At 46.5% G+C, this 26,637-nt stretch overlaps 1 protein-coding gene and 1 long non-coding RNA gene across 3 annotated transcripts; one reads left to right on the top strand and one right to left on the bottom strand.

Moving 5' to 3' along the window:
• The first annotated feature begins 64 nt into the window (after nt 1-64).
• Nucleotides 65-26,327, top strand: ARL3 (ADP ribosylation factor like GTPase 3). 2 transcript variants are annotated; one of them, XM_062601945.1, is made up of 6 exons: nt 65-215; nt 9,350-9,493; nt 10,622-10,738; nt 15,307-15,357; nt 17,302-17,487; nt 23,068-24,081. In XM_062601945.1, the coding sequence occupies exons 1-6, from the start codon at nt 213-215 to the stop codon at nt 23,158-23,160; spliced, it is 594 nt and encodes a 197-aa protein (XP_062457929.1). In that variant the 5' UTR covers nt 65-212; the 3' UTR covers nt 23,161-24,081. The 2 variants fall into 2 exon arrangements, with proteins under 2 accessions (XP_062457929.1, XP_062457930.1); XM_062601946.1 differs by lacking the exon at nt 23,068-24,081 and adding an exon at nt 26,035-26,327 and having other exon boundaries at nt 66-215.
• Nucleotides 19,484-23,822, bottom strand: LOC134155110 (uncharacterized). Its single transcript, XR_009961431.1, has 3 exons — nt 23,694-23,822; nt 23,382-23,577; nt 19,484-19,753 (listed from the first exon to the last, which is right to left on the bottom strand). It is a non-coding gene; the product is annotated as an uncharacterized LOC134155110 (long non-coding RNA).
• Nucleotides 26,328-26,637: the final 310 nt, after the last annotated feature.

The raw sequence follows: 26,637 nt of genomic DNA, 5'->3' as shown, positions 1-26,637 counted from the left end.
CTCCACCTCCCCTCCAGCAGGGTTGCCCCTTTCGCGCATGCGCTGGCTTGGGCGGGGCGGGGCTTTAGCCGCGGGCAGTGTCGCCGGGCTCCGCCCCCCTCGCGCCCGCCGTCGGCACGCTGTGTACGTACGGCGGGAAACGCTTACGCCGTGCGTGGCGGCGGCGTGTGTGTGACGCAGTTGCCCATGGTAACCCCGGAGCCGCGCAGAGGATGGTGAGTGCGGCGGGGACGGGGCACCGGGGTGGCCTGGGCCCGGCGGCGCGCACCGGAGGGGTTCTGAGCCCGAGGGCGTCCACCCCCGGGGAGCGTGGGGTAACGGGAGCAGGAGGCACCCACCCGGGGGCCTGGCAGGCCGGGGGCCACTGGGACCGGCGGTGTCACCATGGGGGGCTTGTCCACCGGGAGCTGGTAGGGCGGGGATATCCCGTCAGGAAAGGGGACCTGGGTCAGGGGGACTAGGGGCAAACAGCCAGAGGGATGCTGCTGGAGCCTTCAGCCACGGGAGACGCAGGCCGGTGTGGGGCCCTGGCCGGAGCCTGAGGCTATGTGGGACCTGGAAAAGGGGCCTGTCGGGGGCTGAGAGGCTTGAGGATGGTACGGGGGAGTCTTTGTTGGGATGGGATCAGTTTGCCTTGAGTTGATGCAGTTAAGGTCTGGAAGGCATGATGGAGGGCTGGGTGCTAAGGAGAGCTGGGAAGCAGGGTGGTCATGGCCCACTTGGCCTTACAAGGGAAGGAGCAATGAAGGAACCCAGTGAGGATGTTGAGGGATTGACTCTGGGGAGTCTGGGAGCATCTGTGACAGGGCATTGAACAATCCAGTCAATGTGGATCCAATCCTGGGGGTTGGATCCTGGCTACAGGAGCTGAGGGAGCTGTAAGAGACCTTGCTGAGGTGAAAGGTTGTTGGGTTGGTTGTTGATAAACAACCTTAGAGTGGGAGGTAGATGATGACAGAGAAAGCCTGGATGAAGGGTTTGGGCGTTCAGGGATGGACAGGACTAAGACACAGTGCTCAGGGGCTGAAAGAAACCTGCCAGTTTGGTGGGGTGAACAGTCTGGTGAGTTACTGGGAAAACCCAGTCAATGCTGGTTGTTTAGGATAGTTTGCCAGGATGTGGTGTGGTGTGATGTGGGGGTTTCTGCCAGAGGTTTGGAGATGAGGGACAGTCTGGGCTGAAAAGAAGAAATAGGAATACACTATGCGAAGGGCTGGAAGTGGAGTTTTGATGCTGATGAGAGAAAGAGGGGACCCAGGAAGGAAGGAAGTGTTCAAGGGAAGAAATAAACTGTTTGAGAGAGAGCAGTGTGGACTTACAGAACCAACTGGGGTCTTTGGGTGCAGTGAAGGATCTGGTTAGGGTGGAGGCCAACGCTGGGAGATGGGTGGTATGGTGATGGTGTACTGTAGTCTAAATCAAGGTTGGGGTAAGGTCAGATGGTGGTCTGGGTTGTTGGAACACCCTGGATTTAGATGTTGGAGTAGTTGGGATGGGACAGGTGGGGGGAATGCTGGCAAAGTCCAGCAAGGACTGGAAGGAGGGGTTGGGGCTGCTGGGTGAGGGGTGGTGAGAGAGAGCTGCAGTAGGTGGGGAGAGCTGCTGCTGAACATGCATCATGTGCAGAGAGCACAGGCAGAAAGAAACAGCAGTGGGGAAAAAGCTTTCCCAAGGGCCAAGTTGTGTTTGGTCCAGGAGCCCTGTGTATACAAGCTGGATTCATGCAAGTGTGCAGCACAGGAGGAGGAATAAGCAAGAGCAGCAAAGGCAGCTCATCTTCCCTGGGTTAATTCTGGCTGCATCCCCACCTCCTGGGCCACAGAGAAAGAGATTGAGATAAGATCTGTGGGATCTGCTCTATTTTAGATCAGTTGATGATGGAGCATCCATATAGGATGGACATCTGCTGTAAAGATGAAGGCAGCTGCCTCCAGCAGTGTAGTGCTTTGTGGGACACATTTTTCCTGCAGCTGCTGCTGGCCAAATCTGCTCTTCTGCCTTGTGATGTCCCGATAAGCTGGTGGAGTTCAGGGTCTGGCTGCTGTTATCTGAGTGCTGTGTGTGTGGAGAGGGTGGGTTGGGTGTTTCCCAGTGCTCATGTTATTTGATACACCATTTTACTACTTCTTTGTCTATTTCCCATTTGTGGAAGTTGTTATTTGAATTACAGCCCTTCTGGCAGGGTGGGTGGCACTTCGGGGTGCCTGGTGGCTGGGCTGGGCTGGGTAGAGCATTGCTCTACCCAGTGAGAGTGCTCACTATCTCTAGTCTCAACTTTCACTAACCAGAATAATCCTTAGTGTAGAAACTCTGAAAGAGCAGCAAATCTATCCAAAGCAGCTATGGCAGCCTGGGGGTGTGGGTCAGCAGTCAGAAATGATCTAGGCAGCTTGGTGGGACAATTTACTGCTTGTCATGTGAGCTGTGGTAGCTGCCGTGAGCGTGTTTCTGGTGTGTCATGATTGCATTGGAAAGTGCTTAAATGCCCTTCAATAACTGCTTGCTCCAACACCAGTGATAAGAGGGTTAATGTTGAGGTTTAAATGATTTCAGTGTTCATCCAAGTGAGTAAGTGCAGAGGGGAAGTGTCTCCTTCTGCAGAGCAGACCAGCATTTCTCACAGCTGTGGGGCAGAGGTGGTGGAAGGTCATAGGTGGAGCACAGAGGGGAAGATGAGCCATAAAGCTGCATAGCATGAGGGATGTGCAGCACTGAAGTCTTTGACGCCGTTAAGCAGCATCTGTGGTGGGTGCACATCAAGGGCAAGGGGAGGCTGCTACATGAAAGGATACGCTGCTTTCCAAAGCCTTGGGAATGCTGTGTGAAGCAGAGCTTGTGGCTTCCTCATCACTGTAATAGCAGTCTCTGGTATGTTATTGATCAGCGGTGGGGCCACAGGATGCTGGTGTTCTTCTAAGCCTGTTGATTGAAGCTGCCATCTTGATGTCAAAACCAGGGTTGTCAAAGCATGGCCCCATCTTACAGCTGAGGAAACTGAGTCATGGAGCGTCTAGCTGACATTAGGCACATGTGGTGGAGGATGAAATGCCAGCATAGCTAAATGCATCTTACTTCTGGTCTTGAGCTCATGTTTATAGCAAAACCAGTATCTATCTGTTGCCTACTGTAGGTGTACATAGTACCCATAATTTCTTTATTTTGTCCCTCGTTACTTGGTGGTAAGGTTCTATTTAAAATGGCCGCATTAAAAAGAAAATGTTTTTGAGAGTTTGAATAGTGCCTCACTGCTTTAGTTTCCCAGTACAGTCCCATGTTTCTGGTTTAGTTTTCTGGTTGCTGAGACATTGATACGAGAAACTACCTGCAGATAGGACAGTATATTCAGAGACTGTCAAGTTCTGAAACCAGATAAAGGCTGCTGACATTGTCCAGTGCTGGGCATTAGTTCTTCTCTGTGCAAAATGCTTCCTTCAAACTTGCTAAAACCAGAGTTTGATTTTAATTATGAAAGCAGGATTCATGCTGGCCGTGGTTAATATACCAAACCAGCAAGTGCTGTGCGACCTCTTTGACAGAAAACTGTGTTAGTAGGCTTGAGCTGGAAAAACTCTGTAGGTGATTCGGCTCCATTAAATCTTGGATTTCAATGCCGGAGAGAAAGTCTGCATTGAATGACACCATATGGTGGAGACATGCAGCAAGCAAATGATTTTTTGGGAGTTTTGCCAGAGTAAGAAGTATTGAATAAACTGTGCTCAATAGATTAATTTCCTTCGGTTGTATTTTGAAAAAGACTGGGTGATTTTATGACCATTAGTGACATTTGCAGTTCTGCAGCCGAAGATAAAGGTAATCAAACGTCATTCTTCAGGACATCAGCTAATCAGTGCAGTTGTCATAAAAGGACTCCCCTCCTCCAGCTCTATGTATGCAGGATTTCACCATGGATGACAAATGTAGCCTCAAATACCCACTGTTGAAGGCAGGATATTTGGCTCAACTGAGCCCTTCATCCTTCTCCATGTCAGCGTCTCCTGTGAGACTTCTGAAACCATCACGTGCACCTTCTGTCTTTAACTTACTCTTTAAAAATGGTGAACTGCCACCATATTGCTTAATTAAAAGGCAGCTGCTGTCCAAAGCTGCTCTAGGTGCTGTGCAGGCAGAACATGGAGCTGTTCCCCATGCCATGGAAACAACGCTTTGCCTGAGGTGAGAGATAACCAAGTGATACCAGCAAGGAGAGTCCAAGACAGGTTCAAACTTGGCATGTTCATTGCCTAAACTTTTAGTAAGGATTGTAGGTGTGGCAGAGAAGGAATTAGCAAGAAAATCACAGGGTAGTTTTATGGGTATTTTGTCAAGTTTCTCCCACAGTTGTAGGAAAGGCACAAAGGTTTAAGGATAGAGTTCAGCAGTGCTGGGGCTGGCATCACAAACCATGGGGACACAGGAGCCATCACCTCCATGGCAAATGCGCTTGGCTGGGGACGGCCTTGACTTTAAAGCCAAGTGACTCGTGGTTGCAGCAGAGGGGAAGAGGAGTCCATGCAGGGATGTAGAGATGCAGGAGATGTGGTCGCAGCAGCAGTCTGAGGTGCTGAGTTTTGTGGCTGTATTGCCTCCTGGTGAGTTGATTTGATTCTAGCTAAATATCCATGTCTAGTATATAAGCAGTTGCTGGTGACTGAGGTTGGTTTTATTTTAAATTAATTATCTGAGCTTTGTGGCTAATAAAGTTAAGCAGAATACATTTACTCCTCTTTCCTAATAAGAATCAACTGTGCTCTGCAGCAGCTTGTGGGCTGTGCTTTATCCATGCTCTGCATATCCAGTCCTGAGTACAAGGGGAAATTGTTCTTTCCATTATGGCTTTATATTGCCAATCTGATACAATATTTAAACAGATTATCTCAATGCTCTATTTGTCCCAAACCAATTTTTGCTTTGGCTTATAAAGTGAATCTTCCTTTTAGCGGCTTCTGTGGTACAGGATGTAGTTACATGCATCAACTAGTTCAAAAGACCCATATACAGCGTGGATTTAAAGCTGAATAAACCCACAAAACCCTTAGCTAGGACTATAAATGTCACTGTATTTTTATGTATGTCTGTATTTTATTTTTTTTAAGAGAATAGGATTACTGCATGGTGCTATAACTGAAAGTCCTTTGATAATTCAAGGGTTATTTTAAACCTAGCAATGATATACTTTCATAAAACCACACATCCCTGTTTTTTGAAGGATGCTAATAAGATGGTTAGCTTTGCTTTCATGCTCAATGTGTTTATGAGTGCTCTTGCCCATTTAGTTGCATCTCTGAATTTAATGCCCCACTCTGATTTCACAGTAATTGCCAGGACATTCTTCTCGTATGTCCCCATTCACTGTCTGGAAAACACAGTCTCCTCATTGCTGACCCCATCAGTCTGTCTCCTCATGGTGCTTGTAAAGAAAACCCTCTCCACCAAGGACAAAGATGTTTTTAAACAAGCCAGTCTGATATAAAACATAGTTTGCTTAACCCAGAGGTGACCAAGAAGTGGTTGCTGGCTGACTGGGCCCAGCCTTGAGTTGCTCTGTCTGCCTGCCCCTCTCCAGAGGCTGCCTGCGCTGCCACGCTGTGCTGTTCATTATCCAAACAGCATCTGCAGTTCCCTCCTCTGTTATAGATGCCGCAGTCTGCTTGGTTTTGTACAAATGACACATTGCCCTTATACTCCTGTGAGCTGTCTCTGCAGCTCTCAGCCAGCCAACATCTCTTCTGTCCTGCTTGAGACTTGTCCTGTCCCTCACACTGGAGTCCTCCGTGAGTGATTACTGCTGGCCTGGCTGCCATGCAGGTGTCCTGGGCATCCTGCCTCCTCACTGCAAGTTAAGTCCCAGTGCTGAGGCATTTGTTTGCTGCCCCACTTCAAAGGCCTGCTCCTCTCCTGTTGCTTCCGAGCATCCTCTCTTCACCAAATATTTCCCTTTCTTGGTTTTCTACCTGACATTCCATCATGAGAAAGGGTTACTACCTGACTGTCATCAGCCCAAGTTAGTTTCAGCATTGTGTTTGTGAGCAGAGAAGTGCTCGTCAATCGTGTGTGCAATAAGGGCTGCTTGTCCCACTTAGTGGTGGCATGCAGCAGGGAGCTTGTCTGAGTTATTTTTTCCAGTCTACTAAGCTGTCAGGAAATGCTTTCTGTCTTCCTAGCCAGTGTGCTCATAAGAGCAATTAAAAATCATGTTAGAAACCCATCTGTGCATGGCTTTCCTTCATCTTAAATCTTCACCCAGTACAGGGAGAATGCTGGGTGCAAGCTTTAAATAATATTTACAAAATAGTAACAGTCATAGTAATCAATACTATTCTTTGGCTCTTGATTTAAATTGTATATGCAGACCATGTAACCTATGCTGGCAGCTACTGAAATAAAGTCCAGTTCTCTATGTTGGCTCGCTTGTCTTCCAGCCTTTTAAATCAGCTTACTTTATACCTTAGAGAATACTTTTATTTCTATATATATCCTTGCTTCTATTGGCTATCCCAGATAATCCTGTGATCAGCCATGCAGCAGTGTCACTTGAGTAGAATATGGAACGATGCTGATCATTTTCTCATAGGCTGTCATACTGGCCCAGAAATAGCATCCATCTACAATGGGAGAAGCTCTATTAACATTTACAACTGTTCCTCTTCCCTGAGACCCCTGAGAATTGTTCCATGGAAGATAAGCAATACTTTGTAATACATTTCTTTGCGCTCAGTATTTTGGAGTTGAATTCTGAAACATAAAGGCTCTTAATCCTGATCGGCTCTGGGATACACTGCTCTGCACTTAGCAAGTGGTGCTGTGAATAGGATTAGCATTTCAACAGCTTCCTTTTTTAACTGTGAGCAATAAACTGAAATAATAGGGCCTGATTCAGAGCTCTCTGAAGTGGCCAGTGGTACTTTGGCCGGTGTGCGTTGGCTTTGGGTGAGGCCCATGAGAAGTGGGGTGGTCCCTACTGAGCTGAAATCCATGGATTTACAAGCCAACAAACACAACTATAAATATGACTGCAGGTGAAAAGAAAATGTGTTGCTAGTCATGCAGTGAAAACTTGTACTTTTAATGATGTCAAGGGCAGTCAGGACATGCATGTAAACAAGTAAGCATGAGAGGTATTTCTGCTGCTGTTCCTTTCCCCTTGGACGTGTGGAAGTACAGACCATCATCAGGGTAGAACATGGGCTGGGCACTGTGCAGGGGAGATGAGCTGCTGTGCTGGGAGGGCTTTCCTCTGGCTATGCTGAGCACAGCCCTCCAAATCCTTTAGCTATGGCCCATGGTGAGAGCCAGCTGGGAGCATCTGGCCCTCGGGGCTCAGCATGTGATGTTACAGGCCTGTGTGCCTTGGCTACAAGCAGTTTGGGGATGGTACTGTGAGGCATGGCACCCTCTACCAAGCAGAGCCCATTCCTGATTAACAGCTCTTGAGTGGAGCCTGAATTCCCAAGTTTTTGCCAGCCTGTTTATGAAATAGGTGATCCCCTGAGCATGCTTACTGGGTTGTGAGACCGCAGTGTTGCTGTTCCTTGCACCAGCTCTGAATTTCTGAACCTCAGCTTTCCACAGTGCTTTTTAAAAGCACAGCAGCAGTGGCAGTCCTGTTCTTTCTACAGATATCCTTCAGACCCATTTTTACTAAGTTCTGTCTCTTCTCCCTGTTTTATTACACATCATGAATGTATTTTGAGCTGTGTCTGGAAATTAAATGGGAAACCAATAAGTAACTTTTGAATCAGAAATGCTCAGAGGAGTGGATCAAGTCTCACGTGCTTTTGAATCTCGGTGCACTGTTGGAAGTTTTGGCATTGCGACTGATAGTGCTGTGTCCTTTCCAAACACTCCCCAGCTCAGAGCGGTGTGATGAGCAGTAGTGGGCAGCAGCAGTTCCCAAAGGGCCGAGATGGGGCTCTTCAGGAGCTGGGAGAAGGGCATTGCTTCAGCCGTGCTGCAGCCGTGATGGTTGTGCCATGTCCTGCAGCTCTTCATCGTGAGGACAAGTTTCTGATTGCCGTGATCTGGAGGGGATTTGGAGTAACCTTCATGGCTCAAATAGTCTTTGGCTCCCAGCAGGAATATTTAGAGGGTGTAGTTCCTCATAGCCACAAAGCACTTTGTGGCATTTAACTGATTCACCCTTGCAGGTCGACAAGAAGCATTGTCTCCATTTTGCAATCAGGAGAACAAAAAAGCTTGAGAGATGATGGGCCCCCGTGGGCCTAGGTTTGTGTTGACACTTGAACTTTGCTCCTGCCTCTGGATTTTAGTGGGCTTCAAGATGGGAATTGTCTGGGAGAGACCAAGCAGGAGTCCTGATGGCCCCGGAAGGGGCTGTAGGTGTATCCCTCTCCTGGATTTGCTCAAGGAAATGAGTTTCAAGAGCATCTGTGTCCCCAGGCTGGGTCTCATTGCAGCGTGCACTGCTCAGGCTCTGAGGAGCAGTGCAGCAACATGTCCAAGGACACATGGGCAGTCATGAATTCACAGCCTGCTCCCATGCCCTTGGCTGCAACTGCCCCTCTCCTCTGTGGCTGGGCAGCCAGAGGCAGCTGGAAGTGGGGTGATTTGCAGCTCTCGGTTACATGCCAGGATCCAGAGTATTTTTCCAGCCATTTTAGAGAGATGCAGGTCTCTGAGGGGTGGCACTGACAAAAGCTTGGGTGTGCTGCTGGGATGTGTGTGGTTATAAATGAGCTGACCTGCATATTCTGTTTCCTAATCCTGAGTGATACTGTCAGCTCAGAGAGCTGAGCCTGGCTAATGACTGAAATCCACTGTGCTTTTTCTTAGTGAGCATGTGTGGTGATCTGAGATAGTTGTTAAGTGTTACATCCTGAGAACCAGAACTGCATGTGCCCCATGGGTCCGGCATGTTTTAGACAGATAAACGGGGTTTGAGCTGATCAGGGAGTTACTATGAAAAGAACTGATGTCAGGTACATAGTAACCTGCAGTTAACTAGGAGAGAGATTAAATTAATGGGGTTTTCCCTCTGATGAAAGATAATGAAGAGCTCGCAAGTGTGTGGTTTGCAGATCCTACACATGGTATGTGTAGGCCACTGGCTTCCTGGCACAGGGAATGACGAACAGCTGTGTGACAAGAGCAATGCAGCCAGTGGTGCACCCCACTGAGTGACATTTGTGCTGTCTGAGACTTTGTCGATACACTCTGAGATGAAGGAAAATAAGAGATGAGGGGGAGGAGGAGAAGAGGAAATGAGAATAGGGACTGCAGGAAGGGGTTCAATGTGTCTTGGGATCCATTGCCATAGAGAACCCGTTTCAAGGGAGGAGGGCATGGCACGGTGGGGGGCAAATAACAGCTACAGTCTCTTTTGTGGATTTAGGGTTTACTGTCAATCTTGCGTAAACTGAAAAGTGCCCCAGACCAGGAGGTGAGAATCCTCCTCTTGGGACTGGATAATGCAGGCAAGACAACACTCCTGAAACAGCTGGCATCTGAGGACATCAGCCACATCACACCAACACAGGTGAGGAAGGCTTTTTCCCGCCCAAAGCAGTTCTTGTGGTCCCACCTGCCTTATTATACAAAACACTAATGATTCAGCAGAGTGTTTCAGTAAAAGTGGGAGCAACTGGAGCCTGGGGCTCCATTTTGTGTGTTTTCTGCATAAGAGGAGGCTCCCTGAAGGAGCCAGAGAGCATCACGTCACGCCGGATCTGCCAGGTAGTGTAAAAGTGGATGAATGCTGGTCATGCTAGGGTTGCATGGATGAGACTTTGTTCCTCTTGTCCTTGCCAAATAGGGAACATATACAGAAGATGCTGCAGTATTGGACAAGCCCTGTCTCCTTGCATTTTTCACCCAGCCAGCTCTGAGGGTCCTGCATATTCCAGCACTCCCTCTCTTGATGCCTGTGGTCCTCTTTCTTTGAACCCTGGGCTTGGGTAGAAGGATGTCTCCCATAAGAAGCACTGCAGCATTGCTCCTATGTTGACCAGAGGAGGTTGCTAGAGAGCTATGGGAGATACTTCCCCCCACCTCGTAGCTGCCTCCCAAAGCTCCCAGCCCTGATACCCCAATTCCAAGCCCCAGTCCCCTGGGTGGTGTGGCAGTACGTTGCTAGCTCACGCCACATCCTGTGTTAGTACTTGAATGCACTTTCAGTTGGTGTTCTAATTGATGAAATTGACCCTGCAGACATGCAGCTGTTGGTCTTTTAAGCCCAGCATTAGCTGTGTCATGTCAAATTGAGCAGAGACCTCTGGCTTCATGTTAGCTGGGACTCTCTACTCAGCTTTCACAAGCTTAGTCCCGCTTCTCACAGCGGCCTTGTTTTCTCCTTATCTACAGCTCTCCCACCTCTTCCTGCACCCACCCTGCTGAGCCCTCCCAGGGCACTAAGTAAGTGCATCGTATATCTCCATAGCCATGACAGCATCAACCCTTGACCCAAGAACACTGGCAAACTGATGGTTTGGCACCTGTGTTCGCTTTCACCAGTGCCTCTCCCACAGCCAATCCATCTTTATGGCTGCCCAGCCCATCTCACTGCACATTGCAGGCATGGGATATATAAGGTGTTAATGTCTGCCTATGAACGTGCTCCAGCCATTCAGCTTTATGCTCTATGTGGCTTTGTTTCTGCTCTTTCCAGGGCTTTAACATCAAAAGTGTACAGTCTCAAGGCTTCAAGCTGAACGTATGGGACATAGGCGGACAGAGGAAGATCAGGCCATACTGGAGGAACTATTTTGAAAACACTGACGTCCTTGTGAGTATTGGCTGCAATTGAATGCTGTGTTCATGCAATAGCTTTCCAAGGTCTCAGCCAGAAGTCAGGAACAAGTAATGTAATGTCCAAGTCCTCAGCAACACCATTGCCATTGTAACAGGAGTTACTCTGAGTGAAATGGCAAGATTGGTTGGGTGCAGTAAGAAAAATACAGTGATGTTTGGAGAAATCTTTCAGTTGCATGTTTTTACTTTCACAGGATGGTGCTGGTTATAGCCAGTTCCTTTCTTCTCATCTCAGTTTCCTTCAGATGAAAGAACATCAATAACTTGTAGTATACCCATCTATAGGTCCTTTCACTGGAGACTCTGAAGGTCTGTCATGGGCATTAGTGACTTAAGCCTCATGTGTAGAGGTAGGTCAGTATGGTGCCTTTGTTTTCTAGTTGGGGAAACTGAGGCTCAACAGAATTAAATACTATGTCTGGCGTCATATGGGAAAGCTTCTTACTGAGGGACACAGAGAGACCCCCTTGTTTTTTCTTTTGCTCCTTTAATCATAAGATTGTCCTTTAATGTTTTTGACAACTTCGCTGTAATTACCTCAGAATTAGCTACAGATTACTGCAGTTACCCTCGGACCCTCCAAGTGCTGCCCTGACTAGTTTCAAATATCACCTCTAACATGCAGCCTTGTGCCAGGGTGAAGGCACAAGGATGGGGGCTTCAGGCCTCTCCCCACCCCAAGCAGTGCTGCCTGTGGGAACAGAGAAAAGACAAAGACTGCAGGGCTCCCATGAGAAAGTGGGAAGCTGTCTCAGAAAGATGTCCTTCCTCCCTCCTGTCACATACATACTAATATATTGTGAGCTTCCATGCACTTCGACAGCAAGATCAGTGTAGCTAGGAATAGGACTCTACTCCAAGGCTCATGTCAGGATCCTGAAGGGCCTGGTTGCACCTGCAGGTTTAGAAAACCGTGTCCAAATGAAGCTGTTACTTAAATGGAACTGATAAACCCTCAGTAATCTCTTTTGCAGATTTCCCCCTTTTCAGCCTGAATTTGGAATCTGATGTTTGAGAGCAGCCACCAGAGCACACACCCTGTTGGTTGCTTTTGCAAAGAGTAATGGAAAGATCAGGATTTGAGAAACTAGCAGAACACACTTTGCATGTTCCTCTGAGGCCATCGAGAAGGGGACATGGCATGGCTGTGAGGTGATTGTGTCCATTGAGTCCAAGCTCTGTAGCTGTGTGTGGTGGGGAGGCAAGTAGGTGTGCAGATCAAAGTCAACACTGCAAAGCAGCAGCCAGGGTTCTTTGCCTGCTGTTGGCAGTTGCTGAGGCTGCAGAGACAGTACAACCACAAAACGGTATCTGGAAGCCTGCTGGCAAAGACAATGAGCTACACTGGCCTGTGGGCTTCCACCTTTCCCAGTGTGTGCTACATGGGAGGTGCAGAAGTAAAGGTGAATTTGAAGGATGAAGGAGATGAAAGCAATTGTTTTCCCTGTCTTCCTTCTATCCCAGTTAAAACAATGTAGAGAAAACCCCTATTTTCATATGAGTAAGAAAAGGGATAGGTAGAAGCAGAGTCACTTTGGGGCAAGCAGCACTGTGAATTCAGAGGGAATAACTGGTGTGTAGATGGACCTAAGCTCCCCTCCTTGCATTCTGTTCTGACACCCAGCCTCAGAATGTGGGCTGCCAGCATGTTAGCGCAGTGCTTTGCTATGTCCATACACACCAGAGCTGGGATCAAGTATGTGCTGGTGACTCTCTCTCTGTCTTCTACTAGCCCTCACCCCTGTTCTAGCCAATAATCGTATCCCCTGACAAACCTGGTGCAGGTTGTGCATCTGTAAATTAAGCCAATTTATCCCTTGTGTTATTTCTTCATCCAGTCCCACCACTTGTAATTTCTGCCCAACCCACTTACTCCAGGTTTTGTTTTGGCATGTCGCTCTAAGGAGGCACCCAATTTACAAGAATTTCTCAAGCTTCATTTCTCCAACAAGCTGTACTTGGTGGCTGTTCAAAGCGACCAACTGTGCTACTGAGCACCACAGCCAGAAACAGGCTCTTGTGTGGCCCTGGCCATAGAAGGAACGTGGAGATGAGACACACTACAGTTCCCAGGACCCCCTGCTTCTGTCTTCTCCTAAACTATATTGCACAAAGCAGAAAGGACCCTCTAAGGAGTATGAAAAAGCAGGAAGTGATTGCAAATTCAAATCCATGCAGGTGCCTTTGAATGAGAGCTTGGTCTTGCATCACACACCTGTGATATTTGGAAGCTTAACCCAGGCAAATAAGGTGTGGATATCTGGCTGATTGCATATTCAGACAGGCACCTGCAGCTATTTGGCACAGTGCTTTCTGGTTTGGAAGTAGGCACTCTGCACATACTTTACCTTCTCTGTGCTTTTGTGGCTTTTGCCCGGAGCACTGTTGTCTTTGCTTCTCATCTTGCAAAATAGCTCCCTAGCAAGGAATGGGAGTAGTGCAGGGGAAAGCCTGGCTGGTTGGGCTCAGATGTCTGCTTTGCCAGTTACAGAAGCACTGTAATAGAGGAGGTTCCGACTTTCAGTTGAGAAAGCACTTAACTATTTCATTTATGTGTTGCTAAGCTTCCCCTGAGATGTCCCACAGGAGGACAGTCGGCAGTCCAGTTTCACCCCAGAGCACAGCTGCACTGCAGCTTCTTCCTTTCTTTGTGTGTTTCATACCCCCAGATAGGATGCACAGGGTGGATGCTCGGGAAGGGCAGAGAGGACAGGCGTAGCTGACACAGTATTGGTGCCCGTGCTTGGGATCCTGTTGTGGGGAGAGGCTGTGTGTCATGGTGTGCCTTTCCCATCACGTAGCTCCAACAGTGTGCACTGCTGACGCATCCCCACCATGCAGCTACGCCATGTGTACCCCAGCCTCTGTCAGTGTGCCTCAGCCTGGCCTGGGGGGACCACAAGACCTTGAGGGATGAACAGAGAGGTCTGAGAGGTGCTGGGTCACCTCCTCAGCCCTGGCATAGATTCTCCCTCTGCATGTTTGGTCCCGTTTCAAACAAATGTAACAGTGCTCATTAAGGGAGTGCCTACAGTTTAATAGATACTGGTGCTAGAGATCTTCCCTCCCCCTACTATTTGGTCAAAATTATCCTGGAAGCATGGACTCTTATGCTGAGACTGCCTGCAAGGATGCCATTTATCTTGATGGCGGGGTGCTGTGCTCATCTATTCCCTGAAAACCAGGCTGACACTTGCTCCCTGTAAGCCACCAAAGAGCATGCAGATGACATGCTAGCAGCTTCAATCACTGCTGATGGGGAATGGCAGGGACTGGAAGCAAAATGCTCAGTGTTTGTCACCAGTCCTGTCCCTATCTGCTGTCCCAGTGCCCTTCTCCTTCAAAAACCTTCCCCTACCACATAATGAAAAAAGGATATCAGGCTATTCTTGCCCAAGTGTTAAACTGGGGTTCCCTGTTTCTTTAGATGTAGCTTTATACTTGTATGATCTCAACAGCAACAGCATTGCTAGGGGTAAGGAGGGTGGCCGGACTTAATAAGCATGTATTTAGGGGGACCTTTAAGGAGCCTTTTAGCCTGTGTAGACCTAGAGCTGCCTTCACTGAGGTCTTGTTTGCATTTACAGACAGAAATGGGTACATGCCGTGGTATTGGAGAGGGTGGAGAGCCCCTCCCAAGGCAGGGAGCCTGCGGGCTGGGGGATCCACCCTTCTTCATACCAGGGAACAAGTGTCTGGCTGGGACCTCCTTGTGGACCATGAAATGTGGTGCCCAGCCCTGAGAGGGTGGCAGGATTGTATTCTCTGTCTTCATAAGCCAGCTGCTCCCCGTTTTCTCCATCATAGAATCATAGAATGGTCTGGATTGGAAAGGACCTTAAGACCAGGGATGATTCACACTAGACCATCATCCTGGTGGACAAGCTGGTAGCTGGAGTCTCACAGGCTCCATCCAGCCCTTCTCCCCAGCCACTTGCTCCAGGATGTTGCAGTAGGATCACTTGATGGAGAGGAACTGAGTGTCCTAAATGCATTCACCTGCCCCGAGTGCCATTGTCTGCCTTGGTGGCTTATTGAGGTGATGGGTCCTGCTAGAGGGCAGCACGGCATAGTCACACCAGTGCAGTGGTTGTACACTTTGCTAGACCATGTCTGGCTCCGCAGGTTTTGTCTTCCTGTGCTCAGCTTCAGCTTGTAAACTGGTCATTTGGAAAGATACCAGGCAGATACCTGTTCTCTTCGGATAACAAATGCTGTGGAGATGGTGAGAGCATCCTCAGTACTGCCCCCAGGTCCCTTCTGATCCTACCCACGTGGCTCTCCATCCCACCCCCTCCACCCCCAACCCCCACTTTAAAAGAGGTGGTTCCTCTCCTTTCAGAATGTCTTGAAGTTTTGTCAAATTTTGCTTTAAATAATACTGGGGATCTTTGTGTCTTGAAGTTTTGTCAAATTTTGCTTTAAATAATACTGGGGATCTTTGTGCCCAAAAGCATAATCATTAGGCTCAGCTCACTTAAGCACGTCATATTGTAGAATAGTGTCTTCTGGGAAGAATAACTTCTCTCTTTTCTTTTTCAGATCTATGTCATTGACAGCGCAGATAGGAAGAGGTTTGAAGAAACGGGTCAGGTAAGTTACTTATGCCCAGCTTCCTTTGAAGTAATTGAGTGCTTCTGAGTGCCCCTTGCTCACAAAAGTTAGGAAGATGGTTTTGTTGTTTATGAGGGAAATTTGCATTTCAAGAGACTTGCCTTTCAACATCAATGCAGATTATTTTGGTAGATGTGAAACAAGGAAAATAGGTAGCCTAATTCCGTTTAAATGGAACGGTTTTCATTGAAGTTGTACAATAATAGCAAATGGAGCCTAAGACTGAAAGCAAAAACTTCTCTAAATCCTTTAAACCTTGCCAAACCAAGACCCTGAGGAATCCTGTTTTCTTATTTACAGAGTTGAAATGGAAATCATATTGACTTGATTGTCTTTTGGATGTAATTGAAAAAAAAACCCAAAATTAAGAACTTTCTAACTAAGACTGGCCAGAAAATAAGATTTCTGTTTTGCAAAGTTTTGATCTTTTGCAACATTTTGTGTTTTAGGATAGAACAAAAATAGGACTTTTGAACTTTCTTTTGTAAAATTCAGGAAGTGACATTGTCCCAAAATAGCTAGCAACAGATTTATCCCCTAGAAATGGGAGATTTAGATTAAAGCCCTCTCTTCTGTTTGATTTGAAGGAGACACTTGATCTTTTGCCTCTCAAGTGTCATGGACAGTATAACAGCAGAACTATTGGCTGTTCTCGGGGTGGGGGGAATCTTTCCCCTGCTGGAGCTATTTCATTTTATGTCAGCAATTAAATACTTACTGGGCAAAAGAGAGGGGGGAGAGGAAGCAGATGCTTAGAGCACCTTCCCGAGTCAGGTGGAGTCAGCCTGGACCCCTTGTATTTCCACAAACACTTTTGGTTTCAATAAATCAGCTGTGTTGCATGAAAGACCTATTTTGTTGAAAATGTCCCAGCCAACTCTGTAACTCCATTCTCTCATCCTGGTTTCAAACCAAACATTGCTTTTGGGGGCGATGGAGTCAGATTTCTTTTGCAGTTCAGCATCTCCCCAACTGCACTCATATAATCGAGAATTTTCTAGCCAGTGGATGAAAGATGTTAGGACAGTATCTGAAAGCATAAGAGCTCTCCAGCTGATTAAGGAGCCCACAAAAATCTCATGTACTCATCTATCTGCAATGCCAGCAGTCCTTACAGGTTCGAGTTCTGCTGGGTTTGTCATATCTTTACATAGGGAAGTGACTTGAGACTCTGTTTGTTTCACATGAAGCCATTGCACAACTCTCGACATGAAGCATTTCAGCCGCTGTTGATCCACTGCAGATTCAGATTTGAGCTATTAAAAAAGTCTCTTTGAGTCACCCAGTTTTGAACGAACAAACCCATTTCTCAAGATGCCACCCAATGTGTGCTGTGCATATGGAGCCAAAATCCAGCTAGTAAAGCTAGCTTGTCTTCAGTTAGCCAATGCCTTCAAAAACGCTTTCTTGTGGGAGGGAGATTTCCATTTCTGGGGATGAAAAAAATCCTCTCCTGCTCAAGTTGCAATGTATAAAACTTGGAACAAACCCCTGAAACTCACTGTTAGCAATATCAGGCTGTTGTCAGTGGCTGCTCAGGTACAAATGCCAGTCAGGCAATAACTTAAGACAGATTCCTCATACTGCCAATTTACATGTCTTTTGCTGTTTCATCAATTTTGGTCTCCTGGGAGCAGGACTGGTAAAACACAGAGTTGTAGCCTTTAAGGCAACTGCTAATTTCAGACTAAGATGAAGATTTTTGTAACCTGTAATTGGAAGAAATAGCTTTTGAACCTTGGGCAGAGATGATTGTATACATTTTTGCTCTCTTATAATAAGATCTAGGTTTCATTGGAACATGCTCTTCTAGCATTTGCCCTAAATATATTTCTAATTAGAGACAACCACTGGTGGTTGAAGGTTTTCTTCCCTTCCCTCTCTCCGTCTTTCCCCCACCCCACTCCCTTGTAAACGATACAGGAGCTGGCTGAGCTTTTGGATGAAGAAAAGCTTAGTGGAGTCCCAGTGCTCATATTCGCTAACAAGCAGGATTTGCTGACGGCTGCCCCTGCTTCAGAGATTGCTGAGGGACTGAACCTACACACAATCCGGGACAGAGTGTGGCAGATCCAGTCTTGTTCGGCTCTTTCAGGAGAGGGAGTACAGGTGAGGCTCTGGAGAAGGCTTGCTGTGCCAGCAGGCCATCTGTAAGAGATGGTTGTCTGTTGATACACAGGGTGGGGCTGGACCGGCTGCCCCACAAAGGAGGGTCAGCACAGCCAAACCCTTGCAGTGTGGAACGCAGGGCACGTGTCTTGTCGCCTGTGCAAAGGGAAGGGGAGCTGTGGGCCCACATCCCCAGGAAAGGGGAGAGCAGTTGCATCCCCACCCAGGACCCCCTGGCTGGGCCAAATGACGGCATTGATTTATTTTAAAGAAACTGCTGTCAGGTTAATCATTTTCACAAAACAAATCACCTTCTGGTGTTAACCCCCTTTGAGTGTTACAAGTGTGTGCTTTAGAAACCTGATTTACCTTTGCTGCTAACGTTGTTTGGCATTTTGCTCAACCCAGATGCCAGAGAGAAAACGTTCAGTTTTTCTGGTCCACAGGAACACAAGAGTTGCAAACACGGGAAGGACCGCTTACAACGGCAGCATGCGGGGCAGCAAACCCCATCCTGAGGGGACTGAGCTGTATTCCTGTGCTGAACTGTAATAGCTGTGTCTTGGGCTCCTGTGCTGTAGCCAGTTCTGCAGTATAGTAGCTCTTTGTAATGTAAATGGGACCTAGGTTTGTTTATTTCACTCTTAGGCTTTCCTGAATTAATGAAATATTTGCAGTGCTCACAATCCGAGCAGTTGGGAATACTCCCTTCACTGGTATTTAAAGAAACATAATGGTGAAGAGATTTATCTTCCTTGCAGTTTCAGTAAAACCTTACTTGCAGATGCCACAGAGCTGTTCGGGATAGTCAGATCTCAAGCTGAGTATGAAGAGCCTCAGAAGGAGCCCACAATACTGAGTGGGCAGTAAGATGGCAGATGAAATTCAGTGTTGACAAGTGCAAAGTAATGCACGTGAGGAACAACAATTTTAACTATACACATACAATGATGGACTCAAATGAGCTGCTGTTACTCAGAAGTAGACCATTGGGAATAGCAGCTTACTGCTTATCAAAGGGCAGAGAGGAAAATCAAATACTAGACAATTATCAGAAGGCAAACAAGAAACATCCCAGAAAACATTTCCTTTGTAGCAGGATAAAGGCATGGTGAGCCCATACCTTGAACATGACATTTAATTCTGCATCTGCCTTGTCTAAAAAGACTTCAGTAGTAGTAGAATCACAGAATCCACCAAAAAAAATAGGTTGAAGGGTCTTCAGATCTTTAGACCAATCTCATGTTTAAAGTGGGTCAAACTGTGAATCTAGAAGAGGTTGCTGAGGGCCTTGTCCAATCGAGTTATTAGTATCTCCAGGCATGCAGATGCTGCAGCTTCTCTGGGTGAGCTCTTCTAGCGCTTAACTACACTCACCAGAAAAAATACTGTCCTTATATCTGCTCAGAATTAGGAGAGATTTGAGAATCCTCTGGTGAGAATGATCAGTAGCACAGAGTGGCATCTATACCTGGGGATAATAAATAAATTAGAACTTTCAGCTTTGAAGAGAGAGGATAGGGAGTGGGAACATCTTCAGGATTTATAAAATAAGGTGTAAAAACATCAGCTAGACTGTGTGCTATTTTTCACATTGCTAGAGGAAGGGCGTTCCTAATGGAATAATCAGCATCTTAAAAGAAATAAAAATAAGTGCTTCTTTGCCAGTTGTGTAATTAAATTGTGGATCTCACTGGCACAGGATGTTGTGCAGACCAGAGGTATCAGTTGGTTCAGAAAAACACTGAGTGAATTTCAGAAGAGATCTGCAGGCAACCTCTGACCATTAGGATCTGGAGGCAGCTTTTGAATGAGGAACAGCTTGAACCATGGCCTGGGAGGATAGAACAGACCAAGAGAGATCCTGTTCCTACATGTTCTTTCTTGTGGCATCCAGAGAGGGGGTGCTGGCCTGGCTGGACCATTGATCTGACCCAGTACAGCAGTTCCGATTTAAAATTCTTGCCAGATGTTTAGACTTAAACATAGTAGATGGTGTCCTTCCAAATGCCTTTATTTAGTTAGCCAAGATGCAAATTCAGCTGTGTTGCAGCCCATCTTGTGAAAGGCTTCAACTCTCATGTTTATTTTGAAGAGGTGGTGGTAGAGGGAAAGGCATTCCACAATGGCAGTGTATATTCAAGTCCAAAGAAATGTGATCAGGAAAGTGGGGCTGCAGTTCACAGAGTTGCAGGCAGGCAGAGGTCACCTTCTTCCCTCCTCCAGGCCCTCCTCTAGTTTATGGAAGTCTAACTGAGCTCTCCAGCTGCAAAGGGGCAGTAAAGAGGTAGATGAAATTCAGGGATGTGTGTAGGATAAGGAAGAACTAAGAGACAAGAAGTGGCACTTTGTGAGCTTTGAAAAACACTTCCTTCTTAAGCTAATCAGTGGGCTCTCTGGAGTGGGCTGCACACTTCTTCACTGATGGCACCTTCTTACTGTGCCTTTTCCTTGAAGTACACTGCTTCCCTATACAGTCAGTAAACTATGCAGCCCAATACCCTCTACTGGGGAAAGGAAATCTGCTTCTGCATTCACTTCCAGAAAAAAAGAAGCTAAATATAAGTATTTATAGGCCTATATATTTTGTTCATCATGCTTATCTAGACAAATTAATTTAGATGCAGGCCAGATAATGTTTTGCTCTGATGTCAGAAGTCTCATTGCCCTAAATACTGCAGCTTATTCCTTAAATGATTATTGCCGAAAGGTCAGGGGAGTCACAAACTCTTTATAGCTTATAGAAAATAGCCTCTACATTTCTCTTCTGCCATAACCCCAGCCCTGTCAAATCAGACAGCAAGAATGCCAAACTCTCCCTTGCCTTGGTAATTCATTGAACAAAATAGTTTGAGAGATGGCTTTTAAACTAAACCTGGATCAGCACAGGAAGAAATGGCATCTTCAGTCCTGGAACTCTGAGAAGAGGTCAACGTGCTCAAAATTTAGGGGAATCAAAGAAGAACTTGCGTAGAGAGTGAGATTAAGTGAGACGTTTTTGAAGATCATGGTACATAATATCTCCCTCTACCAGTGGCTGTGAACAGGAGCTCTCTATGTGCAGTTAAATCTCGGGTCTTTGCTTTGAGGACTTCTTTGAGAAATGACAATGAGTGACAGCACAATAAATGAAGATGTGGAAGCATCAGGTACTCAGAATGAAAGCCAAGGAGTGAGCACACTTAACCGTCGCCGCTGATGGAATATATTAGCTAGAGGACAATTGGAGACATCACTGATGGATTTTGCAAGGAAGAGTGGTGGCATATCTAGTACTGAGTGCATGAAAGAAGAGTTCATAGGGGAAGATTTTTGTGATAGCTTGAAGGGAGAGCAATGAGCAAAGATAAATAATGCCAATACATGAAGGAGAAATAGTTTGAAGGTCATTTAATTAGTTTAGCTGCTAGCACCATGGTGTATAGAATTGGGTAGTTAAGACTGGGAATTTCAAGGTTAATGAGATTAGATTATGGTTAATAGAATGATATAAATTTAGAGAATTTAACTATTGTTTGAAATGGGTTGTTTAATAAAACTGTTAATTAAGAAGGGAATCCATATTGTCATCTTCTATTTTAAAATTAACCACTGGGGGCTCTGGAAAAGGGCCCCAGCAATGTCCTGGGCAGGCTCAGAAGAGAGGTGACTGGGTTAACTGGAACCCGTGTAGTGTCCTTGACTCCAGCTGGCAGCCTCTTACACAGCTGAAGACTTCATTACCTCCTGATTGTAACTGTGGGCAGCTCTTGCCTTGTTAGTCAGACTTCATGGCGCCATTGAGGGAAGAGTGGCATTCCTCATGCTTAGAGACTTTTTCAAGCAAAATGTCTGCTTGGGTCTGATTTTATCCTTCAGCCTTAGTTAGGAATGCAGGAAAGCCTTTTCTTCTTGCCACAGAGCACAGCAAACAAGGAAGGTGATCGTCAATGACAGCAGAGAAACGTAAGGGAACCGTTGCTGCACAACAGCTCTCTGGTGCCACATAGGCTCTTGGGGTTGTGTTTTGTGACCAGATCTCCAGCTGCAGTCTTTGGCGTGCAAGAGCTATGTACATTTCACTTTGGCCGGCCAGGGTAGGGTGAAAGCAAGGCAGGACTCCTCTGTTTTGCTGTCTGCCCTCTTGCTGGAGTGTTATTTAGGGGCCAGGATGTGTATTAAACATGACTCAAGGCTTTGGACTGGTCCATGCTCTGCAGTTTGTTTCCTGTACGAAGCCAGACTCTCCAATCAAGGCAGCAGGAGCTCAGCCTGCCCCTAGAAGTCATTCTTCAGAACGATGCTGCAGTGTATTGCATCCACAGTGTCCCAAGCATAATGCCCCCCTGGAGACCACTAAAAGCCAGTGGAACTGAGAGTAGCCACTAAACTTCTCTAATTTATTCCAGAGTTGGTCTGGCCCAAAGGACTGTGGGAAGGGCTGAGCCGCCTTCTCCTTCCTGGCTCTTTCAACCCAGTTGAGACTGAAGCCCAAGACCAAAGTTACACCCATGCTGCGATTCAGTGCTTTCATAAGTGCAAGATTCAGAATAGGACCCCCCTGCAATGCTGTATCTTCTGAGCTAGGTTTTGTCTTAAAGATGTCTTATCCAGGGCATCTAGATGGGGCGGGGATCTTCCACGTCTTCACAAGGTTCTGCAGCTACTTGTAAATGTGATTTAAAACCAATTTCAATGACTGCAGCTCTCCTGGGGCAGGCAGAGTGAGTACTTGTTGAGGAAAAACAACCATGGTTCCAGATTTCATGGCAAAGTCTTGTGTTTTTTAAGCAGAGTAAGGAGGGAGTCTACAGCGCTGCATCAGGGATACAAGGTCTCAGAGGACAAAAGAAAAGCCTGCGCCCAGGCAAAAGACAACGGATAAGGTACTTGCAGGAGCCTGTGAAAGCCAGCCTATATGATAACTGGAGGTGCAAAGAAATGACAGATAATGAAAGCACAGTGCTAGCTGTGCAGTGGGAGAAGAAAGTGACAGTTAAAATAACGCATACCAAAAATGCTAGAGATGGAGAATTTTGCACTTGCCTGACCCAATTTGTTATGGCAGACAGAGGATTACATGAAAAGATTAAGCTCTGCTGTCCTTAAGGTCATGTTAGGGGTCACAAGTTTGTGGCCTTGCCTGATCCCTGGCTTACAGGGGAGCAGAAATTGGGAGGCTTTTTATAGGGTGGAAGGGACTTGTTTGCTGTGTTTGAAGTCAGATTACTTCACTCCCATAACCACAAAGCTGATAATGCCAAGAATAAGCAAGCAGTGGACTAATCTCAAGCAGGACTTTTTATTTCTCCTGGGGAAAGCTCTACCAGTCCTTTCCCAAAGGGTGCTAGAGTACAACTCCCTTGGCGCAAGAGCAGATGTGACTGCAGCAAGGCGGGGTTGTGCTGAGCAGGATTTCTCTGCAAGGAGCATTATCACCTTCCCTGGAGTTCTCTCTTTTTACTTTGGTAAAGTTTACTAGCTGCTTGCTAAGGAGCTGAGAGAGGCAAAGCTGAAAGATCTGAAATCTTTCCCTGGCTGAGTTTTCCCAGGGTTGACTTGAGGCTGGAATACTAATACTGTATTCGTCTCCATCCTCAGAGTACCTGCCAACGTCTCTGTGTCTCAACAAAGCAGCACAAGGACATCTATCAAGATCTAAATGTTACTGTAGGGACTGTACTTTTTGCATAGAGCCATCTTTTAAGCATGCAGATGTAGGGACAATGTGTGTAGAGGCAAAGGATGACAACAGTTGACTCCTTGTGGACTTCATTCTTTCAAGCGCCATTTCCTCCCTCCCATGTGCCCTCCCCATAGCAGCTCTTTGTGTTTGCATCAGCTTTCCTGGATTTCTCTATTTTACCAACCCTCCATTCTGCTTCAAACCTTAGGTAGAAAAACTGCAAACATACCTTATGGTTTCTTTTGCTCTCCATTGTGTTTGCTGTTCTCCAGAGTATTTGGGGGTGCAGCAGAACACACACTCCCAAAGGTGCACCAGAAGCTATGGATGTAGCAGTGATGTGGCTGTAGGTGAGGAAGGTGTCTCACACGTACCTCTCTGATACAACACACGTAGAGCTTAGCATATTCATTTTCTTGTTAGCCCTGTCAGACAGGGAGATATTTACAATTAAACGTGATTTTTTTGTGCCAGGTAACTTATGCCAGAAGAGAGGGTTTTTAAATCATTTCTTGATATAAAAGTTTGGTGACCTACTTACGTATTTCAAGCCTGTTTGGAGTTCACCTTTCCTCTTGCATTTTGCTATGTCATTCTTTTGCCCTCGTTAAATGCTTGATGCAGACAGGCTCCTAGCTGTGGTAAATCCCATCATAAACTCTGCTTTATGACCCTCGCCACACTGGTGCGGAAACGGTCTGTCTGTCCCCCTTCCCGAGCTCCCAAATGGCAGCAGGCAGAGTTTTAATCACTGTGAATTCAGGTTGTGGTCAGATTAGGTAGAAGATAGGATGCGTGTTTGTTATTTTGCAGTGATGTATTGTTTCTGGGATTACTGTGCTGAATAGCAGAGGGTGTCAGCTGATATTTATTACTTTAAGCTGTCTCAGCTGTTCTGGTTCAGCAAATAAACCTACATTCAAAATGAATGAGGAGCTCTGCTTGCCTTGTATGCCATGATGTGTGCAAATGTGATTATTGCTTCCGAGGCAGGGGAAGCTGGAATCGTTGTGGGAGCATTTTTAGTTATTTATTTATTTTTACTCTTTGCAGGCAATCATGCATATTTCTAAAGCACACAATCAAGCCAAAGGCTTGACACCTCTCTTCCTAGCCCCATTGTTAAGCCCTGGCATTCCTCATGCTGGGAATCACTCGCTCCCTCTCTCTCTCTAAAGTGATAAGCTTTAAACCACACTATTGATTGCTTAAGGCATTACATGTTTTACACCTAGGTTATCAGTGTTATTGAAAGGGGAAGACACAAAGCTACTGGGCCTTAAAATGAATCTACCTCTCATCTTTTCCCATTTGCTGTGAGGATTTCAGACAATTTGTTTTACACTGATCTCTGCTGTGGAGATAAATAAATGAAACTGGAGACATCAACCCTCCCCAAGGTTAGAGTTAGAAGTGTTATTAGCGTAGGGCTTCATGTGCACTCCAGCACAGAAGCTGGGCCCTCTTTTTCTTTATTTAACACAGCAACAAGGGCTGATTTCAAAAGTTGCTGCTCCCCTTCAGATAAGAAGTGTCACATAGCGCAGCTATCAAGGTGAATTGGTATTTTCAAGTGAGAACTCCTCTGCTTCTGATTAAGCCCTGAGGACTCCCTCTCTTCTCTCTTAACTCTTTACCTCCCTTCTGAGATGGCCACCACCTTGGTGGCTGAGGGGCAGCATGGAGGCATGGCAGTGGGTCTCTGCTCACCCAAAGGTCCTGCTGTGCTGTGCCTTTGGCTCTTTGTCCTTGGAGAGGTTGAGGTCCTTGGTAGCTTTTTGGCAGTCTGGGGACAATGGTGCAGGAAGCCAGCAACACTGCTGCCACGGAGCTAGCCACGATGCTGGCCCAAAGGTTCTGATCTTTTTTCAAGGTCTAGTTGTAATTTTAATGATCTAAAAATGACCACTGAATATAATAGAGTGAAATCCCCCTGCCCTGGACTCTAAGGTAATGTTTGCCCCATTTCAGAGCGCAAAGGTGTGCTGTTCCCCTCTCATCCCCAGACCTCTACCTTTTGCCCCGTGCCTCCCTGTCAGCAGAGACACTACATAGGCATGGCAGAGGTAATCGGTTTGATGGGGCACAAATATGTGGAGACTGTGCATCTTGATCTCCATTGTGTGTGTCTCCTAATAGATAAGGGACAGGAACAGATAAAGTCTTGGTTGGCCTTCAATAGCGTGTCCCATTCTGGGATATGAGCAATAAACTCACAAATGAGGTATTCACAGCAGAAGTGCTACTGTCCTGCTTGCTGTGGTCAGAAAAGCTGCCTGAAGAATGTATCAGCCTCTTAAAACATGACCACATCACTTCTCACTGAACCCCTGTGGAGCCCCTGAGGGCCCATTTTCTGTGGGGGCCCCAAGGAACAGGGAGCAGGGTCCAGATCCAGTTATTGCAGTGACTTTCATGGATCTGGATTTCAAGGCTTGCAGCTGAGCAGAGAATTAGAGCCATATTCTTAGCAGGGAGCTGACTGTATAGCAAGCAGCCCCCTAAAAACCACGGTCTTAAAGATAAGATGACTTGCCCAAGGTTACACAAATCATCTGTAGCTGAACCTGGAGCTGAGCCTTCATCTGCCACTGATGCAGCTCAACTGCAAAGTGATCCTTCCTCGAAGGACCTATGCATTGTGACATGATGAGACGATGATGCTTTTTATGGTCAGATGAAAGATTTAATAAGCTCTGTGTGACAACATCTGCTGAGCAAGGAAGCACTTATTTTTTTAACCCACAGTGGTTTTGGGTGCAGGGAGCAGGCGGAAGGTGGGTGAGGAGGCAGAACACGGTGCCTGCAGTAATGGTGCCCAGGTGGGATTGGGGGATTCCTTTTCCCTTCCTTTGACTAATGTTACCTTTCTCTGTCTGAAGGACGGCATGAATTGGGTGTGCAAAAATGTCAATGCTAAGAAGAAATAAAGCGTTCAGAGCTGCATGGAAATGGAGGAGCGGTGGGAGCAGAATTCTAGCCTGAAAACACTAATTTGCTGCTTTCTGACCAAATGTTTTTCCATCTGTGCACAGCTACAGCTGTTAAAAAGGAAAAAAAAAAGAGAGAAAAAAGGGAACAACACTGGTTAAAACCTACTGCTGGATTTGGAACTTGACCTGCTCTTTAGTGTCATTTTTTTACCCCAATAAAGGAATTCTATATTTCCTCCCTATGCATAAATAGTATTAAATGTCTATTTAGCAAGCAAGTTTGTTAGCAGAAGCAAGGCTGTGATTCAGTGTGGTGCAGAGGGAGTGGTGAGTTCCTGTAGTTGCTTAGATGCATAGGACCTGCCCTATACGTGCAGGTCTGTGGTTGCTGAGGACATGCTCAGGTGTCAGTCACAGCTTCCCCTCAGTGATAGATAAAATGCGGTTGTGTTACCAATTGTGGGTAGTTTCTTAAAATAAAGCTGCTAAGGAGTCGTTTGTGTAATGAGGGTAGAAGACTTCCGCACATTCCTATAGCCATAAAAGAGGAGT

Source organism: Pezoporus occidentalis, unplaced genomic scaffold (genome assembly GCF_034315485.1).
Source record: "Pezoporus occidentalis ecotype Australia unplaced genomic scaffold, CSIRO_AGI_Poc_V1 ctg73, whole genome shotgun sequence".
Lineage (NCBI taxonomy): Eukaryota > Metazoa > Chordata > Aves > Psittaciformes > Psittacidae > Pezoporus > Pezoporus occidentalis.
The sequence above is the reverse complement of the archived record's forward strand: the minus strand, read 5'-3'. Positions and strand labels throughout refer to the sequence as shown.